At 45.3% G+C, this 20,216-nt stretch overlaps 1 protein-coding gene across 3 annotated transcripts in view; it reads left to right on the forward strand.

Moving 5' to 3' along the window:
- SEMA5A (semaphorin 5A) overlaps positions 1-20,216 on the forward strand; it is a 565,637-nt gene that overhangs the window by 387,531 nt on the left and 157,890 nt on the right. For all 3 annotated transcript variants that reach the window (XR_009731836.1, XM_061393884.1, XM_061393883.1), the window contains 3 exons: positions 4,735-5,020; positions 10,900-11,035; positions 20,000-20,204. Coding sequence is in view for 2 of the 3 variants with exons in the window: in XM_061393884.1 (XP_061249868.1) it covers positions 4,735-5,020; positions 10,900-11,035; positions 20,000-20,204 (627 nt within the window). In the remaining variant the exon portion in view is untranslated. The remainder of the gene's footprint in view (positions 1-4,734; positions 5,021-10,899; positions 11,036-19,999; positions 20,205-20,216) is intronic.

Genomic DNA, 20,216 nt, shown 5'->3' on the forward strand with positions numbered 1-20,216 from the left:
GTTCTTCAATGTTGTTGAAGTAACTGTTCTCTCGCAGCCCGTTATGTTTTCAGTGAAGTGTAATGGTCCATGTATAGGCTTTGTGGTCAGACCATCTAGACTCAGGACATAACCTCCTCTTGGATGCTGGTTGTGTGAACTTGGTCGGGTTCCTCTGGGCTGTAGTGTCTTCATCTATGAAACTGGATGGGTAACACAAGCATTTCCTTCTATGATTCCTGGGAGTTTCCTGAGCTTCTGAAAGAGAAGCACCTAGCCTGGAGCCTTATACAAGAGTTTAGCACTCAATAGAGATTTTAGAGTTTTTAATCTCAATAGAGATTGGGCTTCCCTGGTGGCTCAGATGGTAAAGAATCCTCCTTCAATTCAGGAGGCCTGGGTTTGAGCCCTGGGTTGGGAAGATCCCCTGGAGAAGGGAAAGGCTACCCACTCCAGTATTCTGGCCTGGAGAATTCCATGGACTGTGTAGTCCACCGGGTTGCAAAGAGTTGAACACAACTGAGTGACTTTCACTTCACTTCGGAGATTTTTTAAATTACAGACCAACTTTGAGCCGGAAGACACCAAGGCAAATCTTTTTTATGTTCTCAGCTCCTTGATTTCCTGCTCAAGGCTTCCTGGATCCTACAGATATTTCCTATGTGGTTTTCATGCTGTGTCTCCCTGAGTTACTGGCAGAAGTAGGTAGTCGTGAGGGTGCTTGATAAAGCTTGTGGACTCTGTCTCACGCCTCATCCACCCATGCTGGGAGCTATAGCTAGACACACCTACGTCTTCCTTCCATTTCTTCATTTTCCATAAGGTCTGTTGGTGATGAAGGTGGTTTTTTGTTTGTCTTCATTTCACTGAGCAAACTGCAGTCTGGTTATATGAGCCTGGGTGCAGAACCCGCTCTGCAGAGATTTAACCTTCTCTTCAGAATTAGGCATACAGGTGAATATTATCTTTAGAAACTCAATAGAGTCTTATAAATTGTTTCATATATTTGCTTTAGGGGGTCTGCTTCAGTGAGTAATTCTTCTTGGGAGACAGTGAACACGGATTCTAAACTCCCCAACTATTATGCTTTTCTTTTCAAAAACACATTCCAGGGTATTAAAGCAGACTGTACAGTAAATATGTCTGACTTCCATCTCATATGTTTTAATGCAAACTAGGGTGTTTTTTACAATATCTGTTTCGAGTTAAAGCAAGTGATCAGCCACTATGTTTAACAGTTGATAAATTAAAATCAATTCTTATTGAAATCTCTATTTTTAATACTTTAGTACACATAAAACTATTTAAGAACAATATCATGAGCTAAAGAGAGAAGCACATGACATATACAATGTATAGTAGAATATTTTTACATTTTTAGACTGTGAGAAAGTGAGGGTGTTAGTTGTTTAGTCGTTTCCAACCCTGCGACCCATGGACTGTAGCCCAATTCCTCTGTCTGTGGAATTCTCCAGGCCAGAATCCTGGAGTGGGTTGCCATTCTCTTCTCCAGGGGATCTTCCCAACCCAGGGATCCAGCCCCGGGCTATGGCATTGCAGGTAGATTCTTTACCCTCTGAGCCACCAGGGAAGCTGTGAAGTTGAATGAATTTGAAACATTTTGTGATGACATCAACTCTTGATTGAAATTCAGTCGAATTTGGTTGAAAGCTGGTAGCACCTTTCAGGACAGAATAGTACTCAGCACCCTCTTCATGTCAGTCTTGGAATCAGCGTCTGTATTTCAGATCCTGAGTGAGTGAGTGAGTGAAGTCACTCAGTCGTGTCCGACTCTTTGCGGCCCCATGAACTGTAGCCTACCAGGTTCCTCCATCCATGGGATTTTCCAGGCAAGAATACTGGAGTGGGTTGCCATTTCCTTCTCCAGGAGATCTTCCCGATCCAGGGATTGAACCTGGGTCTCCCGCATTATAGACAGATGCTTTACCGTCTGAGCCACCAGGGAAGTCCTATTTCAGATCTTAGGTGAGCCCAAACCAGGCCTAATGCTTAACATTAATGGATCATCTTGTAGCCAAATCTGTTTTTAGTTGCCCTGCTGATAACATGTCTGTTGGTACAACATGATTGGATCTGACAAAGCACAAGGCCAATTTAATTGTCGTCCAAAGCCAATTGTCCCTGAAATATGCCCTGTGGATACAGTCGTGTGTATTTTTCCATTAATTTTGAAGGATATTTTCCTATTATCTTAATTGCACCATAAATTAAGGCACTTGCTGATTGAGTAGAAAACTCTCAGCAACGGAGAAAAGCATAAGAATCAAACCTGGTTATTAGAGTTTTTAAAAGATAAGTGTTAGGGCACAGCTGTGTCTGACAGCCGCTTCCCACCTAGTGCTAGTGGTAAAGAATCTGCCTGCCAGTGCAGGAGACTTAAGAGACGTTGGTTCGATCCCTGGGTTGGGAAGATCCTCTGCAGAAGAAAATGGCAACCTGCTCCAGTATTCTAGCCTGAGAAATCCTTGGACAGAAGAGCCTGGCTTGCTACAGTCCATGGGGTTGCACAGAGTCACACACGACTGAGGTGACTTAGCATGTCATGGCATGGTGTCTGAAATGGTATCATCTTTATTATCAATAGACTCAAACAGCAAGTCATGAAGATAATGCTTTCAGTGCTGTATACAAAGTTCTGTTGACAATCTATAATAAATTCCTAAATGCCTAATGAGTGTGGTGATTAAGTAAAGGTTTGCAATAATTTGTCATTTCTAAGTCCATAATTTTGATCTAATCCTGAGATCAGAAAGGCAGTGACTCCATCTCAATACCCTCTCCTTCTCTAAATGAATTCCCCAGAAATAAGAAAGTAAGAATTATCACATTTTGTAGTCACCATAGTAACAGGAATGGCTAAAGCTGATTCAGGACACTAACCTTATAGTTTCAGTTTCCACAAATGAAAAACATTTTTAAAGTCCTTACTGAAAGCACATAATTTATGCCAAAGTCATACTCGAGTATGTAAGTAAAATCAAAGAATATTGTTTTCTTCTACACAAAGTGAAAGGGAAGTCGCTCAGTCGTGTCCGACTCTTTGTGACTCCATGGACTGCAGCCTACCAGGCTTCTCCATCCATGGGGTTTTCCAAGCAAGAGTACTGTAGTGTGGTGCCATTGCCTTCTACACAAACATGATATTAATGCAATACCTCCATATTCTGAGTCACATTTCATGTTTTTAGTATTTTTCTCCCACTTTTTTCCCCAAATTCATATAGCTTTTATTATGGTATATTATAGTAATTGTTCTATTTTATTATTATTGCTGAGAATCTCTGTGTCTAATTTTTTTCTTTCTTTTTTTTTTTAACCTTTATTGTTTTACAATAGGTCCTTGTTGGCCATCTATTTTAAATATAGCGTCGTGTACATGTCAGTCCCAAACTCCCAATCAATCCCTCCCTATCCCTTCCCTTCCAATAGCCATAAGTTCATTCTCTAAGTCTGTGAGTCTGTTTCTGTTCTGTAAATAAGTTCATCTCCCACTGTTTCTGAAGGTTATTAAGCATATACAAATAAAGTACTGTCTCTGGCTTTAAAGTGTGTTGCAAATTTTTGCTGCTGATTTTTGATGGTATTAATGTTATGTACCTATCGAAAAGTTGTGTGTGTGTTAGTCACTCAGTCATGCCGAACTCTTTGTGACCCCATGGACTGAACCTTCCGGGCTCCTCTGTCCATGGGTTTTCCCAAGCAAGAACACTGGAGTAGGTTGCTATTTCCTACTCCAGGAGATCTTCCCAACCCAGGGATCAAACCTGGGTTTCCTACATTGCAGGCAGATTCTTTACCATCTGAGCCATCAGGGAAGCCTCATTATGTACCTAAGTGCTATATTAACTCGGGATGCTTATGTGTGGAATCACACTGGCTATTTCCTGTCACTTAGAACTCATGTGAGCTTCCCTAGTGGCTCAGACAGTAAAGAATCCCCTGCCAATGCAGGAGACCTGAGTTTGACCCCTGGGCTGGGAAGATACCCTGAAGAAGGAAATGGCAACCCACTCCAGTATTCTTGCCTGGAACATCCCATGGACAGAGGAGCCTGGTGGGCCGCAGTCCATGGAGTTGCAAAGAGTCAGACACGACTCAACAGCTAAATACCAGAACTCACGCACCAGGTTCCACCAGTGGTGTAGATCATTACGGTGCTCTTTGGGCCTTGTGTTCCTTCTATAAGAACACAGTGTTAGCCACACAAAATCAAGTCTCCTTGGAATAAATACTGAGCAGGCAAGATACAAAGGAGTAGCTTGTGGATGTTTAGGCTTTTCTTCTCTCTTGCTTTTATTTTAATCATCTTTTTATTTTACATTGGAGCATAGTTTTGAGGATTCCCTCATGGCTCAGTAGGTAAAGAAATTACCTGCAATGGACCACCTGTAATGCAGGGGACTCTGATTCAATCCCTGAGTCCAGAGCATCCTCTCGAGAAGTGTATGGCAACCCATTCCAGCATTATCTGGGAAATCCCTTGGACAGAGGAGCTTGGTGGGTGATAGTTCATGGGGGTTGTGAAGAGTCAGACACAACTGAGCCGCCAAACCACCACCACCATGGTTGATTTACAGTCCTATGTTAGTTTCAGGTATACAGCAAAGTGATTCAGTGATACACGTGTCTCTTTCTTTTTCACATTCTTCCCCGGGTTAGGTTGTCACATAATGTTGAGCAGTTTGCTGTGCTGTCCAGTGGGCTGAGCCTTTTCTTCTTTCCTGTTGTTTCTAGAACCAAACTTCGTGTCCTCTTACGACATCGGAAATTTCACCTACTTCTTCTTCCGAGAAAATGCCGTGGAGCACGACTGTGGGAAGACCGTGTTCTCCCGAGCTGCCCGCGTGTGTAAGAATGACATCGGGGGCCGCTTCCTGCTGGAGGACACGTGGACCACGTTCATGAAGGCTCGCCTCAACTGCTCCCGCCCGGGTGAGGTGCCTTTCTACTACCATGAACTCCAGGGCACCTTCTTCCTGCCCGAGCTGGATCTGATCTACGGCATCTTCACCACCAATGTGTACGTAACTGCAAATCGTTCTTGCCCTGCTCTTCCGCTCCTTGTGAATGATTCTACTGTTCTCTGCCCTTTGAGCTTTGCAAGTTGCTTTAACAGAGATGTTTCTTCTTTCTCTGGGCTAACAGCCAAAAAAAAAAATTTGAGTATGAATTCAGTGCTACTGAAAGGGATGTGATTTCTGAGATGGGTCTTAGGAATATAAAGCTGCTCAGAAAGTTTTGCTCTATCCTTCTGTTATGGTAGCTTCAAATTATTCTCTGTAAATTTTTCCTTCTGATTTACTAGTGTGTTCTGGGCATGTTCTGAAATGCTAGAATATATTAGATGTCTTTTTTTTTTTAATTTATTTTTAACTGGTGGTTAATTGCTTTACATTGTGTTGGTTTCTTCTGCTGTGCCACAACATGAATCAGCCAGTTATATATGTGTCCCCTCCCTCCCCATCTTACCGCTCTGGGTCTTCTTTTTTTACCCTATACATAAGTCATGCATCTTTGCATAATGAAACCAGTGTTGTCTGGAGAATCTGATCTTTGTGATAACATAACTTTTAACTGAACTGCACATATAGGAAGAGCGCATAAGTAGGCTTACCCTATTTTATTAGATGAATAACTTAGACATTTCTAAAAGAATGATTCTACTTTTAAAGTATTTTGGGGAAAAATACAGTGTTTTATTTCTTGCAGGGAGATACTCTTCCTTGAGAACTGACACTATTTGGACTAAGTACAGGATGTACAGTTTCCTGACTCGCATTCACTCTGGTGGAGTGTGGTGGGACCCCACACTTAATTCCCTTCCTTAGCTGAGGTGCTCAGACTCCATGAGATGAAACCCACCACAAGGAATTACAGAGACTCAAGCTCCACTTTCCTCTACCTTCGCAGTGGGCATGATGGTTCTGCAGGGTGATTTCTGCTTTGCATCACCTTTGAAACCTCTCATCTGGTGACCTAATGGTTTGGACAAAAGCCAGATATCTGTGTCCAGGGTAAAGGAGCAGAGTCAGGATGAGTTGAGAATGCCAATCATGGAGGTGCGATGGCCAAGTGTACAGGTCTGTCCCAGATCACGAGACCAAGAGATTGGTCACTGGGACAGTCGGTCAGTCTATGATGTCTCATTAGCTTCCCAAGTCTTGTTGACTTCTGTTTTCGTGTCCTCTGCATCCAAATGGTGCATGCTCAGTCACTCAATAGTGTCTGACTTTTTGCGACCCCATGGACTGTAGTCATGAATGCAGGCTCCTCTATCCCTGGGATTTTCCAGGCAAGAATACTGGAGTGACTTGCCCCTTCTTCCTCCAGGGGATTTTCCTGACCCAGGAATCAAACCCAGGTCTCCTGTGTCTCTTGCATTGGCAGTGGGATTCTTTACCACTGAACCACTTGGGAAGGCTGCCCACGAATTGCATTTCTGAAGAATCACATCATCTGCATCTTACTTCCTTGTTACTCTTCCCTCACGTTTTTCCTGCTGAGCTTAAGTGTTAACATTTGCTTTCAAACAAGTTTGTTCCTGAGGAGTCTTCTGTCTGATGTAAAGTTAGAAAAACAAGACTAAAATGGATGACTCGCTACTCACCCCCACCCCACCAGGACCATCTTTGTTGTAAATCTGGTTTTCAACCCCAGAGGTTATTTTCTCTCCTTGATAAGTTTCTTTGGGGGAAAAAGAAAATCAATGTATAGCTTCTGAAGTTGATTTGCTTTCCAAAACCTTATTTAAGAAATAGTGTAAGCTGCACAAGATGAATGTTCACTGGCTCTGTTAACATCAATTTTACACACAATGGAGCTTGGCTTACCCAGACGTTCATTCCCCTGGCTGCGGGCAAAAGGGAACAATTTAAAAAGTGGTGGAAGTTCTGTGTCTGGGCCATTCCAGGAGGGTGAGTGGTCTATTTAGATACTTGCAAAGATAGGTTTCAGACTATTCCAGAATATTTGCTTAGTGTTGAAGATGCTCATCATGTTGGAAATCTGATACAGAGACCTTATACTAACAGGAAGAGAATCACTAGACCTTCCACATCTCTCTCCAGTACTTATTCTCAGTAGGTCTTGGGAACTGCTTTCTGACCTATCTGTTGCAAATCCCGGCAGACGTCTCACCTCTGCTCCCTCTCCTGTCTCAGCCTTGCTCTTACTGCCTCAGGAGATGACTGCATTCTTCGCAAGACATACTCGAAATGGAGAGAAAATGACCGTTTGAGGTACCGGTTGTGTCCTGTCTCTGAACCGATGGCTAAAACTGCCCTAGCTAAGCTTTCCAGTGCTTAGGCTCATAGGTTTGTTTGGTCTCCAGCACTGGGGAATAGGGATAAAGTTCAGTGTTCCAACTCATTCTGTCCCTAGTTGTTCAGTTTCTAAGTCATGTCTGGCTCTCTGTGAGCCCATAGACTGCAACACACCAGGCTTCCTTGTCCTTCACCATCTCCCAGAGTTTGTTCAAACTCATGTCTGTTGAGTTGGCAATGTCATCCAACCTTCTCATCCTCTGTCGCCCCCTTCTCATTCTGCTGTTAATCTTTCCCAGCATCAGGGTCTTTTTTAATGAGTCGACTCTTTGCATCAGGTGGCCAAAGTATTGGAGCTTCAACTTCAGCACCAGTCCTTCCAATGAATATTCCTGAATATTCAGGAATATCATTCAGTCCTTCCTGAATATTCATTCAGGGTTGATTTCCTATAGGATGGACTGGTGGGATCTCCTTGCTGTCCAAGGAGCTCTCAAGAGTCTTCTCCAGCTAGAGCTCAGTGATTTTCTCAACCCTGGGGCATGGATTGGGCTGCAGGAAATAGTACATTCCTGCAACAGAGTCTCTGAAGAGATTTGCCTGGTTTTTTTCTTCCCCTGGAATCTAAAAATGCTGGCTTTCAGATAATGTAGTTGTGGGAGTAGGGGAGGGTTAACGTTTTGATTTTTCTTCTTTTGTTAAGAGACAAGGAGCTAAGAGGAACGCCTCTACTTTTCTTCTAGTGGCTTCCAGCAGATTCTAAGTTCCCCTATTGTTGGGCTCACCTGGGGGGAGGGAGGGGGTGCAGCCACTCTTACACGCCTAGGCTCTGAACAGGGAAAGAAATGAAACAGAACATTAGATACAGCAGTATTATCCATGACAGAGGCCAGCTTGCAACATGTGGTTGAAGGTCTATTAGCCAAATGGATATATCATTGTAGACGCCAGCTTTCAGCAGACTTGTCCACAAGGCCATGGTAGACCAGACCTGGGCTGACCACCACTGCCTGCAGGGACCAACGGGGGAAGGTGAATGTGCAATTCTGGCTGGCAGACCCATCCCAGGAAGAGTGGGTGAAGAGCTGCTGGGGGTGGTCACTCGGGTCCTTCCTCCTCACCCTTCTTAGTTTGCAGCAAGTTAAACGATAGAGGAAAGGCAGGAAAGTGCGTGTGTGTGTGTGTGTGTGTGTGTGTGTGTGTGTGTGCGTTGTATGCACAGAACACATAACCTGTACCAATGGGGCTCTGCTTTCCAGGAGGTGGGAAGAAGTGTCTACCAACACGTGTCAGGGATACTCAGAATGACAGCCCCTGGGGCATCCAGTTTGACATCAGAGACCCCACCCAGTGCCCTTCAGAGTGAGTGAATGCAGTGAACTGGGAAATGGATGCAGGCAGGTGGGGGATAAGTGTCTTCCCTTCCCAAGAAAGAGCCATAGCAATGGGGTCAAAGGCAGGAGCACCAGGGCCCCCTGCAGTTCAGTTCAGTTCAGTCGGTCAGTCGTGTCTGACTCTTTGTGACCCCATGAACTGCAGCACACCAGGCCTCCCTGTCCATCACCAACTCCTGGAGTTCACTCAGACTCACGTCCATTGAGTCAGCGATGCCATCCAGCCATCTCATCCTCTGTCGTCCCCTTCTCCTCCTGCCCCCAATCCCTCCCAGCATCAGAGTCTTTTCCAATGAGTCAACTCTTCGCATGAGGTGGCCAAAGTACTGGAGTTTCAGCTTTAGCATCAGTCCTTCCAAAGAAATCCCAGGGCTGATCTCCTTCAGAATGGACTGGTTGGATCTCCTTGCAGTCCAAGGGACTCTCAAGAGTCTTCTCCAACACCACAGTTCAAAAGCATCAATTCTTCTGCGCTCAGCCTTCTTCACAGTCCAACTCTCGCATCCATACGTGACCACAGGAAAAACCATAGCCTTGACTAGATGAACCTTTGTTGGCAAAGTAATGTCTCTTCTTTTGAATATGCTATCTAGGTTGGTTCTGGTTTCTTTCCCCTCAGCCTGTGATGTGGACTCAGGCACCTCCCTGTACCTTTGTCCGTATGTCTGTGAAGTCAGGCTGGCCTCAGGAACTAGAGTTTCCCTGTGATCAACAAGAAGGTCCCTGTCAGGCACTTAGCAGAGGGCTTGGAGAAGTGAGCCCCTCGCTGTCGCTGTGCCAGGACTGAGGAGTGGTCACCTGGTCCCCGGGTGGTATCCCTCCTGGGGGTCCGGCTGCCGTCCTCATTCTAACATACTTGTCTTGTTCTTGCTGAAGTCCACTCACACGTCCAAAGGCTAATTCTACCTTAGACATTTTTGACTTATCTTCTTGTTTTCCAAGGGTAATATGCAAAGAGTAAAATTAGTAATGAGTTCACATTTATTGTTTATCATTTTATCCGCCAGAAGTGGGGGTGAGTCTTCCCTCCAGACTCTCTTCTCTGGGGCTTCCAGAGGGAACAGGTATACCTGCTCTCAAGCCTCCAACCTTCCACGGGGTGTCTTTTGTTACTCTCCACACAGAGCTGTCACCAAGAATTCAAAATTTCCATTTTGGTGCCAACCTACCTGGAGGTTCAGTCCAACTCCCCCATTTAGTAGCTGGGTGATTTGGAGCAGTTGTCTCAACCTCATTTGGTCAGTGAATGTCCCCTCCCTTAAGAAGCTTAGATGAGTTGGAGTTTGTCGATATCTACCACCTATTTGTGTTTTTCAGATGAACCAAGGATAAAGTAGACATTCACATTTTATAGTTTCTTGCTTTTTCTTTGCCTTAGGAAATACAGTTGATAAGTAGACATACTATTGGCTAATAGCATAAACATGAAATTTTAAAACCATAGCTGAGCTCATAATGTAGATTTACTTAACCAAAAAAAAAAAAAATATTGCTTTTTTCTACTTAGTAAAAGGGCCTTGGACTCCGAGAGCCTCGCATTGACAGCCTTCAGTCCTGCAAAGACTGAATTCTGAATTAAAGCTTCAAGAGGTCCTATGTCAGTGCTCTGCCAAATATTTGTCTTTGACCCTTTGACTTTAAAATACTTTTCACATATACATGTACATATACGCGAAGGATCTCTAACAGGCACTTGTTGCAAAATGCTTTCAGTTGTTTATTTTTAAAAGATGACAAATACTCACAACTATTTGGGGCTTTTACAGACAGAAGCAGCAGCAGCTCACCCCACTGCCAGCTAAAGTGCCCAGATTAGAGTGTGGGGAGAGAACCTTGCCAGGTGATGGGAGGCCCATGCCCTGGAGGAGGAACTCTGTTTCCTCCAGGAATTTTATTTATTTATTTTTTCCTCCAGGAATTTTAAAGGTATAACATACAGCTCCTCAAAAGCTTCTATCATTTCTGCCCCAGCTGGGTGCGGACTCCATCCTGTCCATGGGATTACAAGCAACATAACTGCTAAATACTGTTGTTTCTAGAATGAAATGTTGGAGGAAAAAAAAAAAACCCAGAGGAGCACCATCACTGCTTCAGCCTCATCTGTAGGGTGTTTATTCCTGCTGATCTTGAGTGTTCCCCTAGAAGGTGTTTCCTGGGCACCAAGAATCTGTCGTGGGGAGCAGAGCTCACCTTCGAGGGTGCTCTCTGACCCGTCTTCTCCTCTTTCTTCCTCACCTCCCCAGGAACAGCATCGCCGCCTCGGCCGTGTGCGTCTTCAACCTCAGCGCCATCTCTCAGGCCTTTAACGGGCCCTTCAAGTACCAGGAGAACTCTCGGTCCGCCTGGCTGCCGTATCCCAACCCCAACCCCAACTTCCAGGTAATTCCGGGGACAAAGGACCACTCCTTCAGTCATTCCCGCTGCTCACCCAGATAGCAGGCAGAAACCTTGTGCAGACAGACAGGCTGGGGCCACTGAAACCCTGGTGCTCGCACAGTGCAGCTGTGAGCTGCCCCACCCCCAACCCCCTGTGGGACAGTCCCTCACTCAGCTTGTCTCATGTAAATAGACCACGGCCTTTTGTGTCCTGAGGCGCCCGGCCTTCAAAGGGTCTTTTGTCAGCTGGGACGCCTGAGCTTGGACTGCAAAAGGCCAGCACAATGCAGCAGGTTGGGAATCCAGCTTCAATTAGTACTAATGATGGTGGGCTCTGTGTCCCCAGGAGCTCTGACTCCTAATGAATGATGCTGTAATGAACGTGGTCCAGGACACAGAGCAGTGGGGATGCACAAACAGAATTGAGCTCTAATTGGGTATGCGGTGAGATTTCCTGTTGGGGTGAATGGGATGTGATGGGGCGGCTGTGGAGAAAACAGGAGCAGATGGAGGCCATTTGTGTATAAGGCACCAAATGCCGCGTGTTCAAGCTGTCAGGGGCTCTGACATCATCTGCTCTCATCTACCCATGTTGAGAGGGAGCTGAAACCAAAAGGGACGAAAGCCTCTACTGTTTAGGCGGTCAGCAGGTGTGTTAGTCAGCTCCGGCTGCTGTAACAAAATGCCACAGACTGGAAATTTCTTTTCTCACAATTCTGGAGGCTAAAGTCCATGATCAAGGTTCTGGCCCATTCAGTTTCTAGAGTGTACTCCCTTCCTAGTTTGTAGATGGCCAGCTTCTCACCATGTCCTCATGTGGCTTTTCCTAGGTGAGCATGAAGTGACACTAACCCTATGAGATCAGGCCGCACCCTTATGACCTCATTTAACCTCAGTCACTTCCTTAGCGGCTCCAGCTCCTAATACAGCCACTTTGAGGGTTAGGATTTCAACATATGAATTTTAGGGAGACTCAGACATTCATGCGTACCAGCAGATTTCCCTGGAGCTCCTTTCTTCTGAGAAGAACTGTCTTAGGATCTTCACCATCATCATTGTGGGTGTAATTTTTAGGAATGCCAAGTTCCAGACACTGGGCTCAATGCTTCTATGTATCTTGCCACCTTCTGGCAACTGTGCGATGATTGGTAACAGCTCCCTCTGACAGAGAAGGGTGTTGAGCCTCAGAGTATGTCATCAGGACAAGGATACGGGCCCCTTAGTGGCTGAGCTGGGCTCTCAGGCCCAGTCCTCAGATTCAGAGCCTCAACCTCTTCCAACCAGAGGAACTTTAGTCTTCATACCTAGTCAGTGTTAGACTCAAGTTGTGTATTCAGACCTCCAAATTCTGGTTGGTTTGTCAACCCAACACATAAAACCTCTGGCTTTTGAGAAAACTGAGAATGTGGAAAAGTTCAATTATTTTACATTTTACTTGTACTTTGACAAGAATCATTCAATTCTAATTGTTTTGAAATTTTTTTATAAAGATCATGACACTGAGAATAGAGATGGGCTTACATGTCCACTTTACCATTCACTGCTTTACTTGGGAAAATGATATAGCATCCCATAACAAGGCGGACTGGAGAAGGCAATGGCAACCCACTCCAGTACTCTTGCCTGGAAAATCCCATGGGCGGAGGAGCCTGGCAGGCCGAAGTCCATGGGGTCACTAAGAGTTGGACACGACTGAGGAACTTCACTTTCACTTTTCACTTTCATGCATTGAAGAAGGCAATGGCAACCCACTCCAGTGTCCTTGCATGGAGAATCCCAGGGATGGGGGAGCCTGGTGGGCTGCCGTCTATGGAGTTGCACAGAGTCTGGCAGGACTGAAGCAACTTAGCAGCAGCAGCAACAGCAACAGGGGGAACTATTTAAGGGTTATTTGTTTGTATCGACTTTGTCATATTTTCTCATCTCAGCAGCTCTGTAAAGTGGGTGTCATTAGCCCCACTTGTAAGTCAGGAAACTGAATGATCAAGTTTATAGTTGTTATTCAAGTCTCCCTACTAAGAAAGTTCAGTACTAGACAAAGAAATGCAGGCAAGCAAACAGTTTAGTGGGAACCAGACATGAAGTCGTCAGGTTTCCTGATGACATACATGATTTATGTAATTAGTAACTGAACACGGACTCCCTGTGCCTCATTGTTGAGTCTCTGCATTTAAATCCCACCCATATCCCTGGATCCTGGGGTGATGTAGCTGTTTAAGAAGGCCCTCTGGAAAACCATGAAGGTGAAATATATCATTTCCTTTCAGAAAGTCCATGGTAAAATCCTAAAGTTTAAAAAAATTTTCAAAGATGCTCACGGTATTTTAGGGTTCTTTTAATGTCTTGATATTTCAACTGCACGCGTCTTCACAGTGAACAGTGACTTAATAAACTCTGTGATGCCTTACCACCTCTGGGCAGTGGATAGCTTTTAGCCCCTTTGTCTGGATACATTTGTAGCACAAAGCAAATCCCCTCATTTCCTGAGGCCACAGGCATCTGGTTTTATAATGCCAGTGTCACACTAAAGGGCTTACTCACATTTATGAGACGAAGTCGGGCCGTGTGGTGTAATGAATGAAGCCTGCAGAACGTGGTGTGCATTTCAGGCAGGGAGCCTACTCCACTGAGCTTGTCTTCCTTGGGTGGTATTTAAGATTTGCATAGGACTAAAGTTTAGATTATGGTGATTCTTTGCATAAGTCCTGATATACATGAGTATCGAATATTTTCTTTTGGTTTACCATGTTTGATAACCATGCTAACTTAAGGCAACCTGACTGACTTTTAAGGAACCACACACACTGGCATGGGGGGGGGTGGGATATGTTGTGAATTAAGGGTCCATCCACTAACTGTGTATAAAGGGCCTTATATTTGCAAAAACCAATGGTTACATGCAGTTAGATATTTTAAATTATTGTTTGCCTACTAAGATTTGGAATTTTATGCAGTGCATATGTACTAGAAGGCTTCCTTGGTAGCTCAGACAGTAAAGAATCCACCTGCATTGCAGGAGATGGGTTTGATCCCTGGGTTGGGAACATCCCCTGGAGAAGGGGATGGCAACCCACTCTGGTATTATTGTCTGGAGAACCCCATGGACAGAGAAGCTGGACCGGCTACAGTCCATGGGGTGACAGAGAGTTAGACACCACTGAGCAACTAAGCACGAGTGTACTAGAAATAGCTAATTAATTAGAAGATCAGATACATGACTCAGATTCAAGAAGAATGGGGTAGGCTGCACAATGCCTAATTTTGCAAGATTTGATACAAAATTCTCTATTGAAGATAGTAACAAAATGTAACACTATTAATTTTTATCAGTTGCAATCTAGAAACCACCGCAGGTGGTGCTATGATAGTCGTCCCTGTTAGAGCTGCAGTCCCCAAAGCCACGTAGACTCTGGGCCTCACTAGGAAAAGCTTCAGTCACTTACAGAAAGCATTGTCCAGACCCAGTGGTACAGCTGCACTGGGACAGACTCTAGAAATTTCTGTGCAGTTTTGATTACCAGCAACCAAATTGATGGAGCCGAAATGGATAACAGACCCTCAAAAGTGGTCGAGCAGATGAGCAGGCCACTGCTGGAGGACCAGATGATGGGACCTGGCCAAGTCATCAGCATCCTTCAGTACTCCATTGGCATTTACAACAAAACAGGAGGAAGGGTACCATCAAAGTCAAGCACTCTCCGCGTGTGCCTCGGTGATCGTGGACGTACCTACCAAGGGCCGGCAGGCTAGGGCTAGGATGGATCTGTCATCCTTGGAAAAAATAAACAAGAATGCAAATATTATTGTTTTAAGAATTAGTAGAAGTATAGATGTATTACTCTCAGAGGTGTTAGCAAGACAAAGACTATGGATTGTAAGCCGCAGGAGGACGATGGCTGTGTTTTTACTATTTTTAATGTTTTCCTCTTGCTCAGAGTCCCTGGGGTGTCACACCAACACTGCAGGAGCCCCATGTGTAAGGCATGGTGAGAGAATTTGCAGCCCGTTAGAGAGCTAGGTGGATTACTTATGATCCAATAAATATATGGTATAAATTTAAATAGAATTCAAAATATTTGAAAAAGAATCCTCGGGTGAGATTTTCATTATAAGTTGGCTAGAAAACCAAGACACTGTATAGTTTCAACCAGTTCTTGGCTAATGATACTGCTGATCGATTCCAACCTCTGCCTTTTTCCCCCCTCACCACAAAGCAGCTTTTTTCCCTCCAACACCAAGCCAGATGTCCAACAATTCAACTCAATTCTGACACTGTTTACCCAGAGATAGCATCAGATCTCATGGTTGATAGACTTGGTCCTGCAAGACTCTCCCCTTGACCCTCGCTTCCAACACCAGTCTCCAGTCCAGGTTGTCACACTTGCTTCCGACCTGGGCTATAGGTGGATCCCCTCCTTAGGTTTGTTAATCATCTAGAGAGGCTCATAGAACTCAAACATTTTACTTGTGAGAGTGTCGTTGTTGTTCAATCACTAAGTCATGTCCAACTCTTTGTGACTTCATGGACTGCAGCACACCAGGCTCACCTGTCCTTCTCCATTTCCTGGACTTTGCTCAAATTCGTGTCCATTGAGCCAGTGATGCCATCCAACCGTTTCATCCTCTGCCGCCCCCTTCTTCTCCTACCTTCAATCTATCCCAGCATCAGGGTCTTTTCCAATGAGTTGGCTCTTCCCATCAGATGGTCAAAACATTGGAGCTTCAGTGTCAGTCCTTCCAATAAATATTCAGGATTGATTTCCTTTAGGATTGACTGGTTTGATCTCCTTGCAGTCCAAGGGACTCACAAGAGTCTTCTTCAACACCACAGTTTGAAAGCATCAATTCTTCAGCACTCAGCCTTCTTTATGGTCCAACTCTCAGGTCTATACATGACTACTGGAAAAACCGTAGCTTTGACTATATGGACCTTTATCTGCAAGTGATATCTCCACTTGTTAATACATTGTCTAGATTTGTCATAGCTTTCCCTCCAAGAAGCAGGCATCTTTTGATTTCAGGCAATCACTGTCTGCAGTGATTTGGGAGTCCAAGAAAATAAGCTTTCTTGTAAAGGACATAGCTCAGGAACATTCAGATGGAAGAGGTGCACAGGGAGAGTAGGGAAAGGTTTGAGTAAAGAGCATGGAGCTCTTTCTGAGCTGAGCATGCTTGCTGAATCTCCACGTGGTCACCAACCTGGAGGGTCTGAACGCTCCATCCTTTGGGGCTTTATGAGTGTTTTTCACTTAAGCAGGTTGATTAAATCATCTGGCCATTGGTGATGGATTCAACCTCCAGCATCTTTCTCCTTCCTGGAGTTCAGTGCAGTGGGACCAAAAGTTCCAACCCTCTGACCACAGGGATGGCAGCTCTGGCAGGCAGCATTCCCACCCTTCAGTGAGGTCCAGAGGTCACCTCAGTGACTTAACAAAAGACGCCTTTATTGTTCTCTTCACTTAGGAAGTGTCAGGGGTTTTAGGAGCTCTGTGACAGAACAGGGATGAAAACTAACTATACGTTTCTTATTACAAATCGCAGTATCACAGTGAAAATTCAGGTTGCAGCCTAGGGTTAGGGTAGCCATCATGAAAAAGACAGGTGGCAGTGGGGGGTTCCATTCTGCAGCCCCAGCACCGCCCACCCCCCGCCCCGCCCCCAGGTCTTGGAGTCTCCCAGGTCCCCAGACTCCTCAACAGCAGCCAGAGGTCCTCAGTTTCATATTATGCCTCCCGGGTTTTATGATGTCAATTTTAAAAGCACTGTGTGGAGAAAACAAAACCTGGATGGAAAACTCCATCCCCCAGGCAGACTGCTCCTTGCCTCCTGTGACTTAAGAATTGCTGCTGATTTCAGGAAGAGAAAACAGCCAGACCTGGCCACTGTCAGAACTAGAACTCGCCTGGACAGACTTCAGACCGTTTTGTGACACTGTTGTTAACGGGCAGTGTCTCTGCCCTCCACGTGTCATTGTTAAATATGGTAATTATATAAAATCCCCTGGCTCTGCACCCCCTGCCCCAGCACAACTGCTGTGTGTTCACTCGTTGATTCCTTCCTCCTTCACTTATTCATTCCTTCCCTCTGGCCCCTGCAGCTCAATGGACCATAGAATTGCTGCCCTGCTGTGAGGCAGACCCATGGACCATTTATACCATTGTTTGAATGGCTTCTCTGTGCCAGGCGCACGGCCTGGCTCCTTGGCGTTTACAAGCCTCACAGCAGACTTCTGAAGGGAGCAGAAGTGTTTTTGAGCCACTTTATAGATAAAGAGACAAGGACTGCTAGGCAGGGACTCACCTGAGGCCGCATGGTCCCTGGGCCACAGAACTGACCCTTCACCTTCACCCGACCCTTCCGCCACCTGGTACCAGGGGCACCTCTGCAAAGATGCAGCATTTAAACTAAGCTTTGGACTGGTCTTGGCATCCATTTTGCTCCAAGATTCTTTAAATATACCATCAGCCTATCCTTTGGGGGCATGTAGGCTATTTTATCAAGTGCTACAAAAATATCCTCAATTTTTCACAAGCCATTTCCATCATCTACTTTTGCACCTCTAACCTATTATAAAACCACGTATTAGAAACGACATGTTATAAAGGTTGTTTTTCAGATGGAATGGACAGGGAAATTCATTTCCATCAACCCTGCCTCTATGAAGTTCTGCCGGGGATCAGCCTTTATTGGACCTAGGATTTAAAGTTTATGAAAGAAACGAGAAATCGTGGTGATAATTTTCTGATTCTGTACGCTGCCCTGGGAAAGCTTGGCTTGCTTTCCCACCCCTCTTTTAACCTCGTCCCTGTCCAAAACCATCCTCCACGACACCTGCCAGCCTTTGCACAGTGCAGCTCTGAATTTAATTCTCCGCAGTTTCCAGGCTTGGATTTTTTTTTTTTTTCCCTGCTTTAGTCCCAGAGTCCTCTGCATGGTATTTCTACCTGAAAAGTCCACTTCTTTCCTTCCTGTTTCCTTCTGGTTTCTTCCTTTTCTCTCTCTTCATCACCTTCCTCTCTCACATCCTTTAGTTCCTTATGCCCCCCTATTCTTAAAAATTCATCATTGTCAGGGAGGAAGAAAGTTTCCTCTGCCCTTCTAGCTTCTTCCAACCAGTCCAAGAATTAAATTGGCATGAGACAGGTTAACACGAGAAAATCCAGCACAAGTTTAATAACACATACACAGGAGAGGGACCCAGGAAAACTGAGTAACTCCCCCTGATGGCAGAAACCCTCACCTTAAATACCATCTTCAGCTAAAGATAAAAGAGCATGTTGCTGGTACTGGTTTGAGACTTCAAAGAGGAGGAAGGCAATTGACCTGCACATAGAAAAGCAAATGTTTGGTAAACAAGAGTTTGCTGGGCCTGCAGAGACTGTTGGACACAGAGTGGGCTCTGGTCTCTGGGCCCTGCTGAGTTTTCCCCACTACAGTCTGCCCTTATTCAGTGCAGACATCTCTGGAAATAGCTCTATTCCAGGAACAGGCCATCTATCTAAATTTTGTAAGCGTTTAGGGGAAGGTCACAGTTTCTTCTTGAGTCCTTTGGGCCTCCGTTGTTTTCTGCTCTGAAAATCGTTCACATGCCAGAGAGATGTTTGGGGTGGCAAGCTTTGCTGCCCTGCACCATGTTTTTATTCGATGCTTGACTCTAACCAGAGTTTTTGTTTCTTTTGGCTTGGGTTAGATAATAAGCACATGATAATAAGGCAAACAGAGTGTTTCGTTCGTGGAATTCTCCAGGCAGCAGTACTGGAGTGGGTAGCCGTTCCCTCCTCCAGGGGATCTTCCTGACCCAGGGATCAAACCTAGGTCTCCCATACTGCAGGCAGATTCTTTACCATCAGAGCCACCAGGGAAGCCCAGATAATAAGGGCACAATAATACAGCTAACGTAGTGTTGTGTAGCTTATGTGAAAGACAGCAGAACAGTATTGCATAGTTTGCAGATTAAAATGACCTAAATCTATCTCTGTAGAATCCATGTCTTGCTTATAGACCTGCCATCCCAAAGAAAGCTAGTAAATCTGCGTCATGCATTTGATGGCTGAATTTTCCACCTGGGAATCTGATGTGTCTGGCAGATTGGACAGTGTGCATTTAGCCAGACAACTCCCTAGGGGACTCTAGAGGTGACGAGGAGATGTTATGCATATGCTATTCAAATTAGCAGTGACTCCTACTTCATGTTTTTTAAACTTCTGATCATTGATTTACTTTTACTTTTTATTTTACACTGGAGTATAGTTGATTTACAGTGTTGTGATAGTTTCAGTTATACAGCAGAGTGATTCAGCTATACAATGCAAGGCAATGTGTTTGCATGCTCAGTCATATCCAACTCTTTGTGACCCCATGGGTGTCCTCTGTCCATGTGATTTCCCAGGCCACAATACTGGAATGGGCTGCCATTTCCTTCTGAAGGGTATCTTCCTGACCCAGGGATTGAACCCGAGGCAGACCACTGAGATAGCAGGGAAGCCTGCTCAGTTATTCTTATACATAGATCTACTCTTTTTCAAATTCTTCTCCCATTTAGGTTGTTACGTAATACTGAGCAGATTTCTCTCTGGTCTACAGTAGGTCCTTGTTGGTTATCCATTCTAAGTATAGCAGGATATACATGTCGATTCCCAACTCCCAAGCTATCCCCTCCTCACCCTTCCCCTGGTAACCATAAGTTCCTTCTCTAAGTCTGTGGGTCTGTTTCTGCTTTGTTGATGTCACTTCATTTTGTTCTGATCATTCATTTAGGATGAGAGTTGAGAAGACTCCCCAAATACGATGAGCTCAGGTCTAAACTGGGAAAGACACCAAGAATGGGGGCAGTAAGGGGACTGGAGAAGGGGGCACATTGGCACCAGCAGATGTTCAGATTGCCAGTCGCCCCCCCAGCCAGGCTGGCTGGAGCGGCCCTGGGTGTGCAGGTGGCCGGGCCTGGTAACAGCCTCTCTCCCTCTGCAGTGCGGCACCGTGGACCAGGGTGTGTACATGAACCTCACGGAGAGGAACCTGCAGGACGCGCAGAAGTTCATCCTGATGCACGAAGTGGTGCAGCCGGTGAGCCCCGTGCCCGCCTTCATGGAGGACAGCAGCCGCTTCTCCCACGTGGCCGTGGATGTGGTGCAGGCCCGGGACGCCCTCGTCCACATCATCTACCTGGCCACAGGTAGGAGCCCGC

The sequence above is a fragment of the Bos javanicus genome, chromosome 20 (genome assembly GCF_032452875.1).
Source record: "Bos javanicus breed banteng chromosome 20, ARS-OSU_banteng_1.0, whole genome shotgun sequence".
Classification (NCBI taxonomy): Eukaryota; Metazoa; Chordata; class Mammalia; order Artiodactyla; family Bovidae; genus Bos; species Bos javanicus.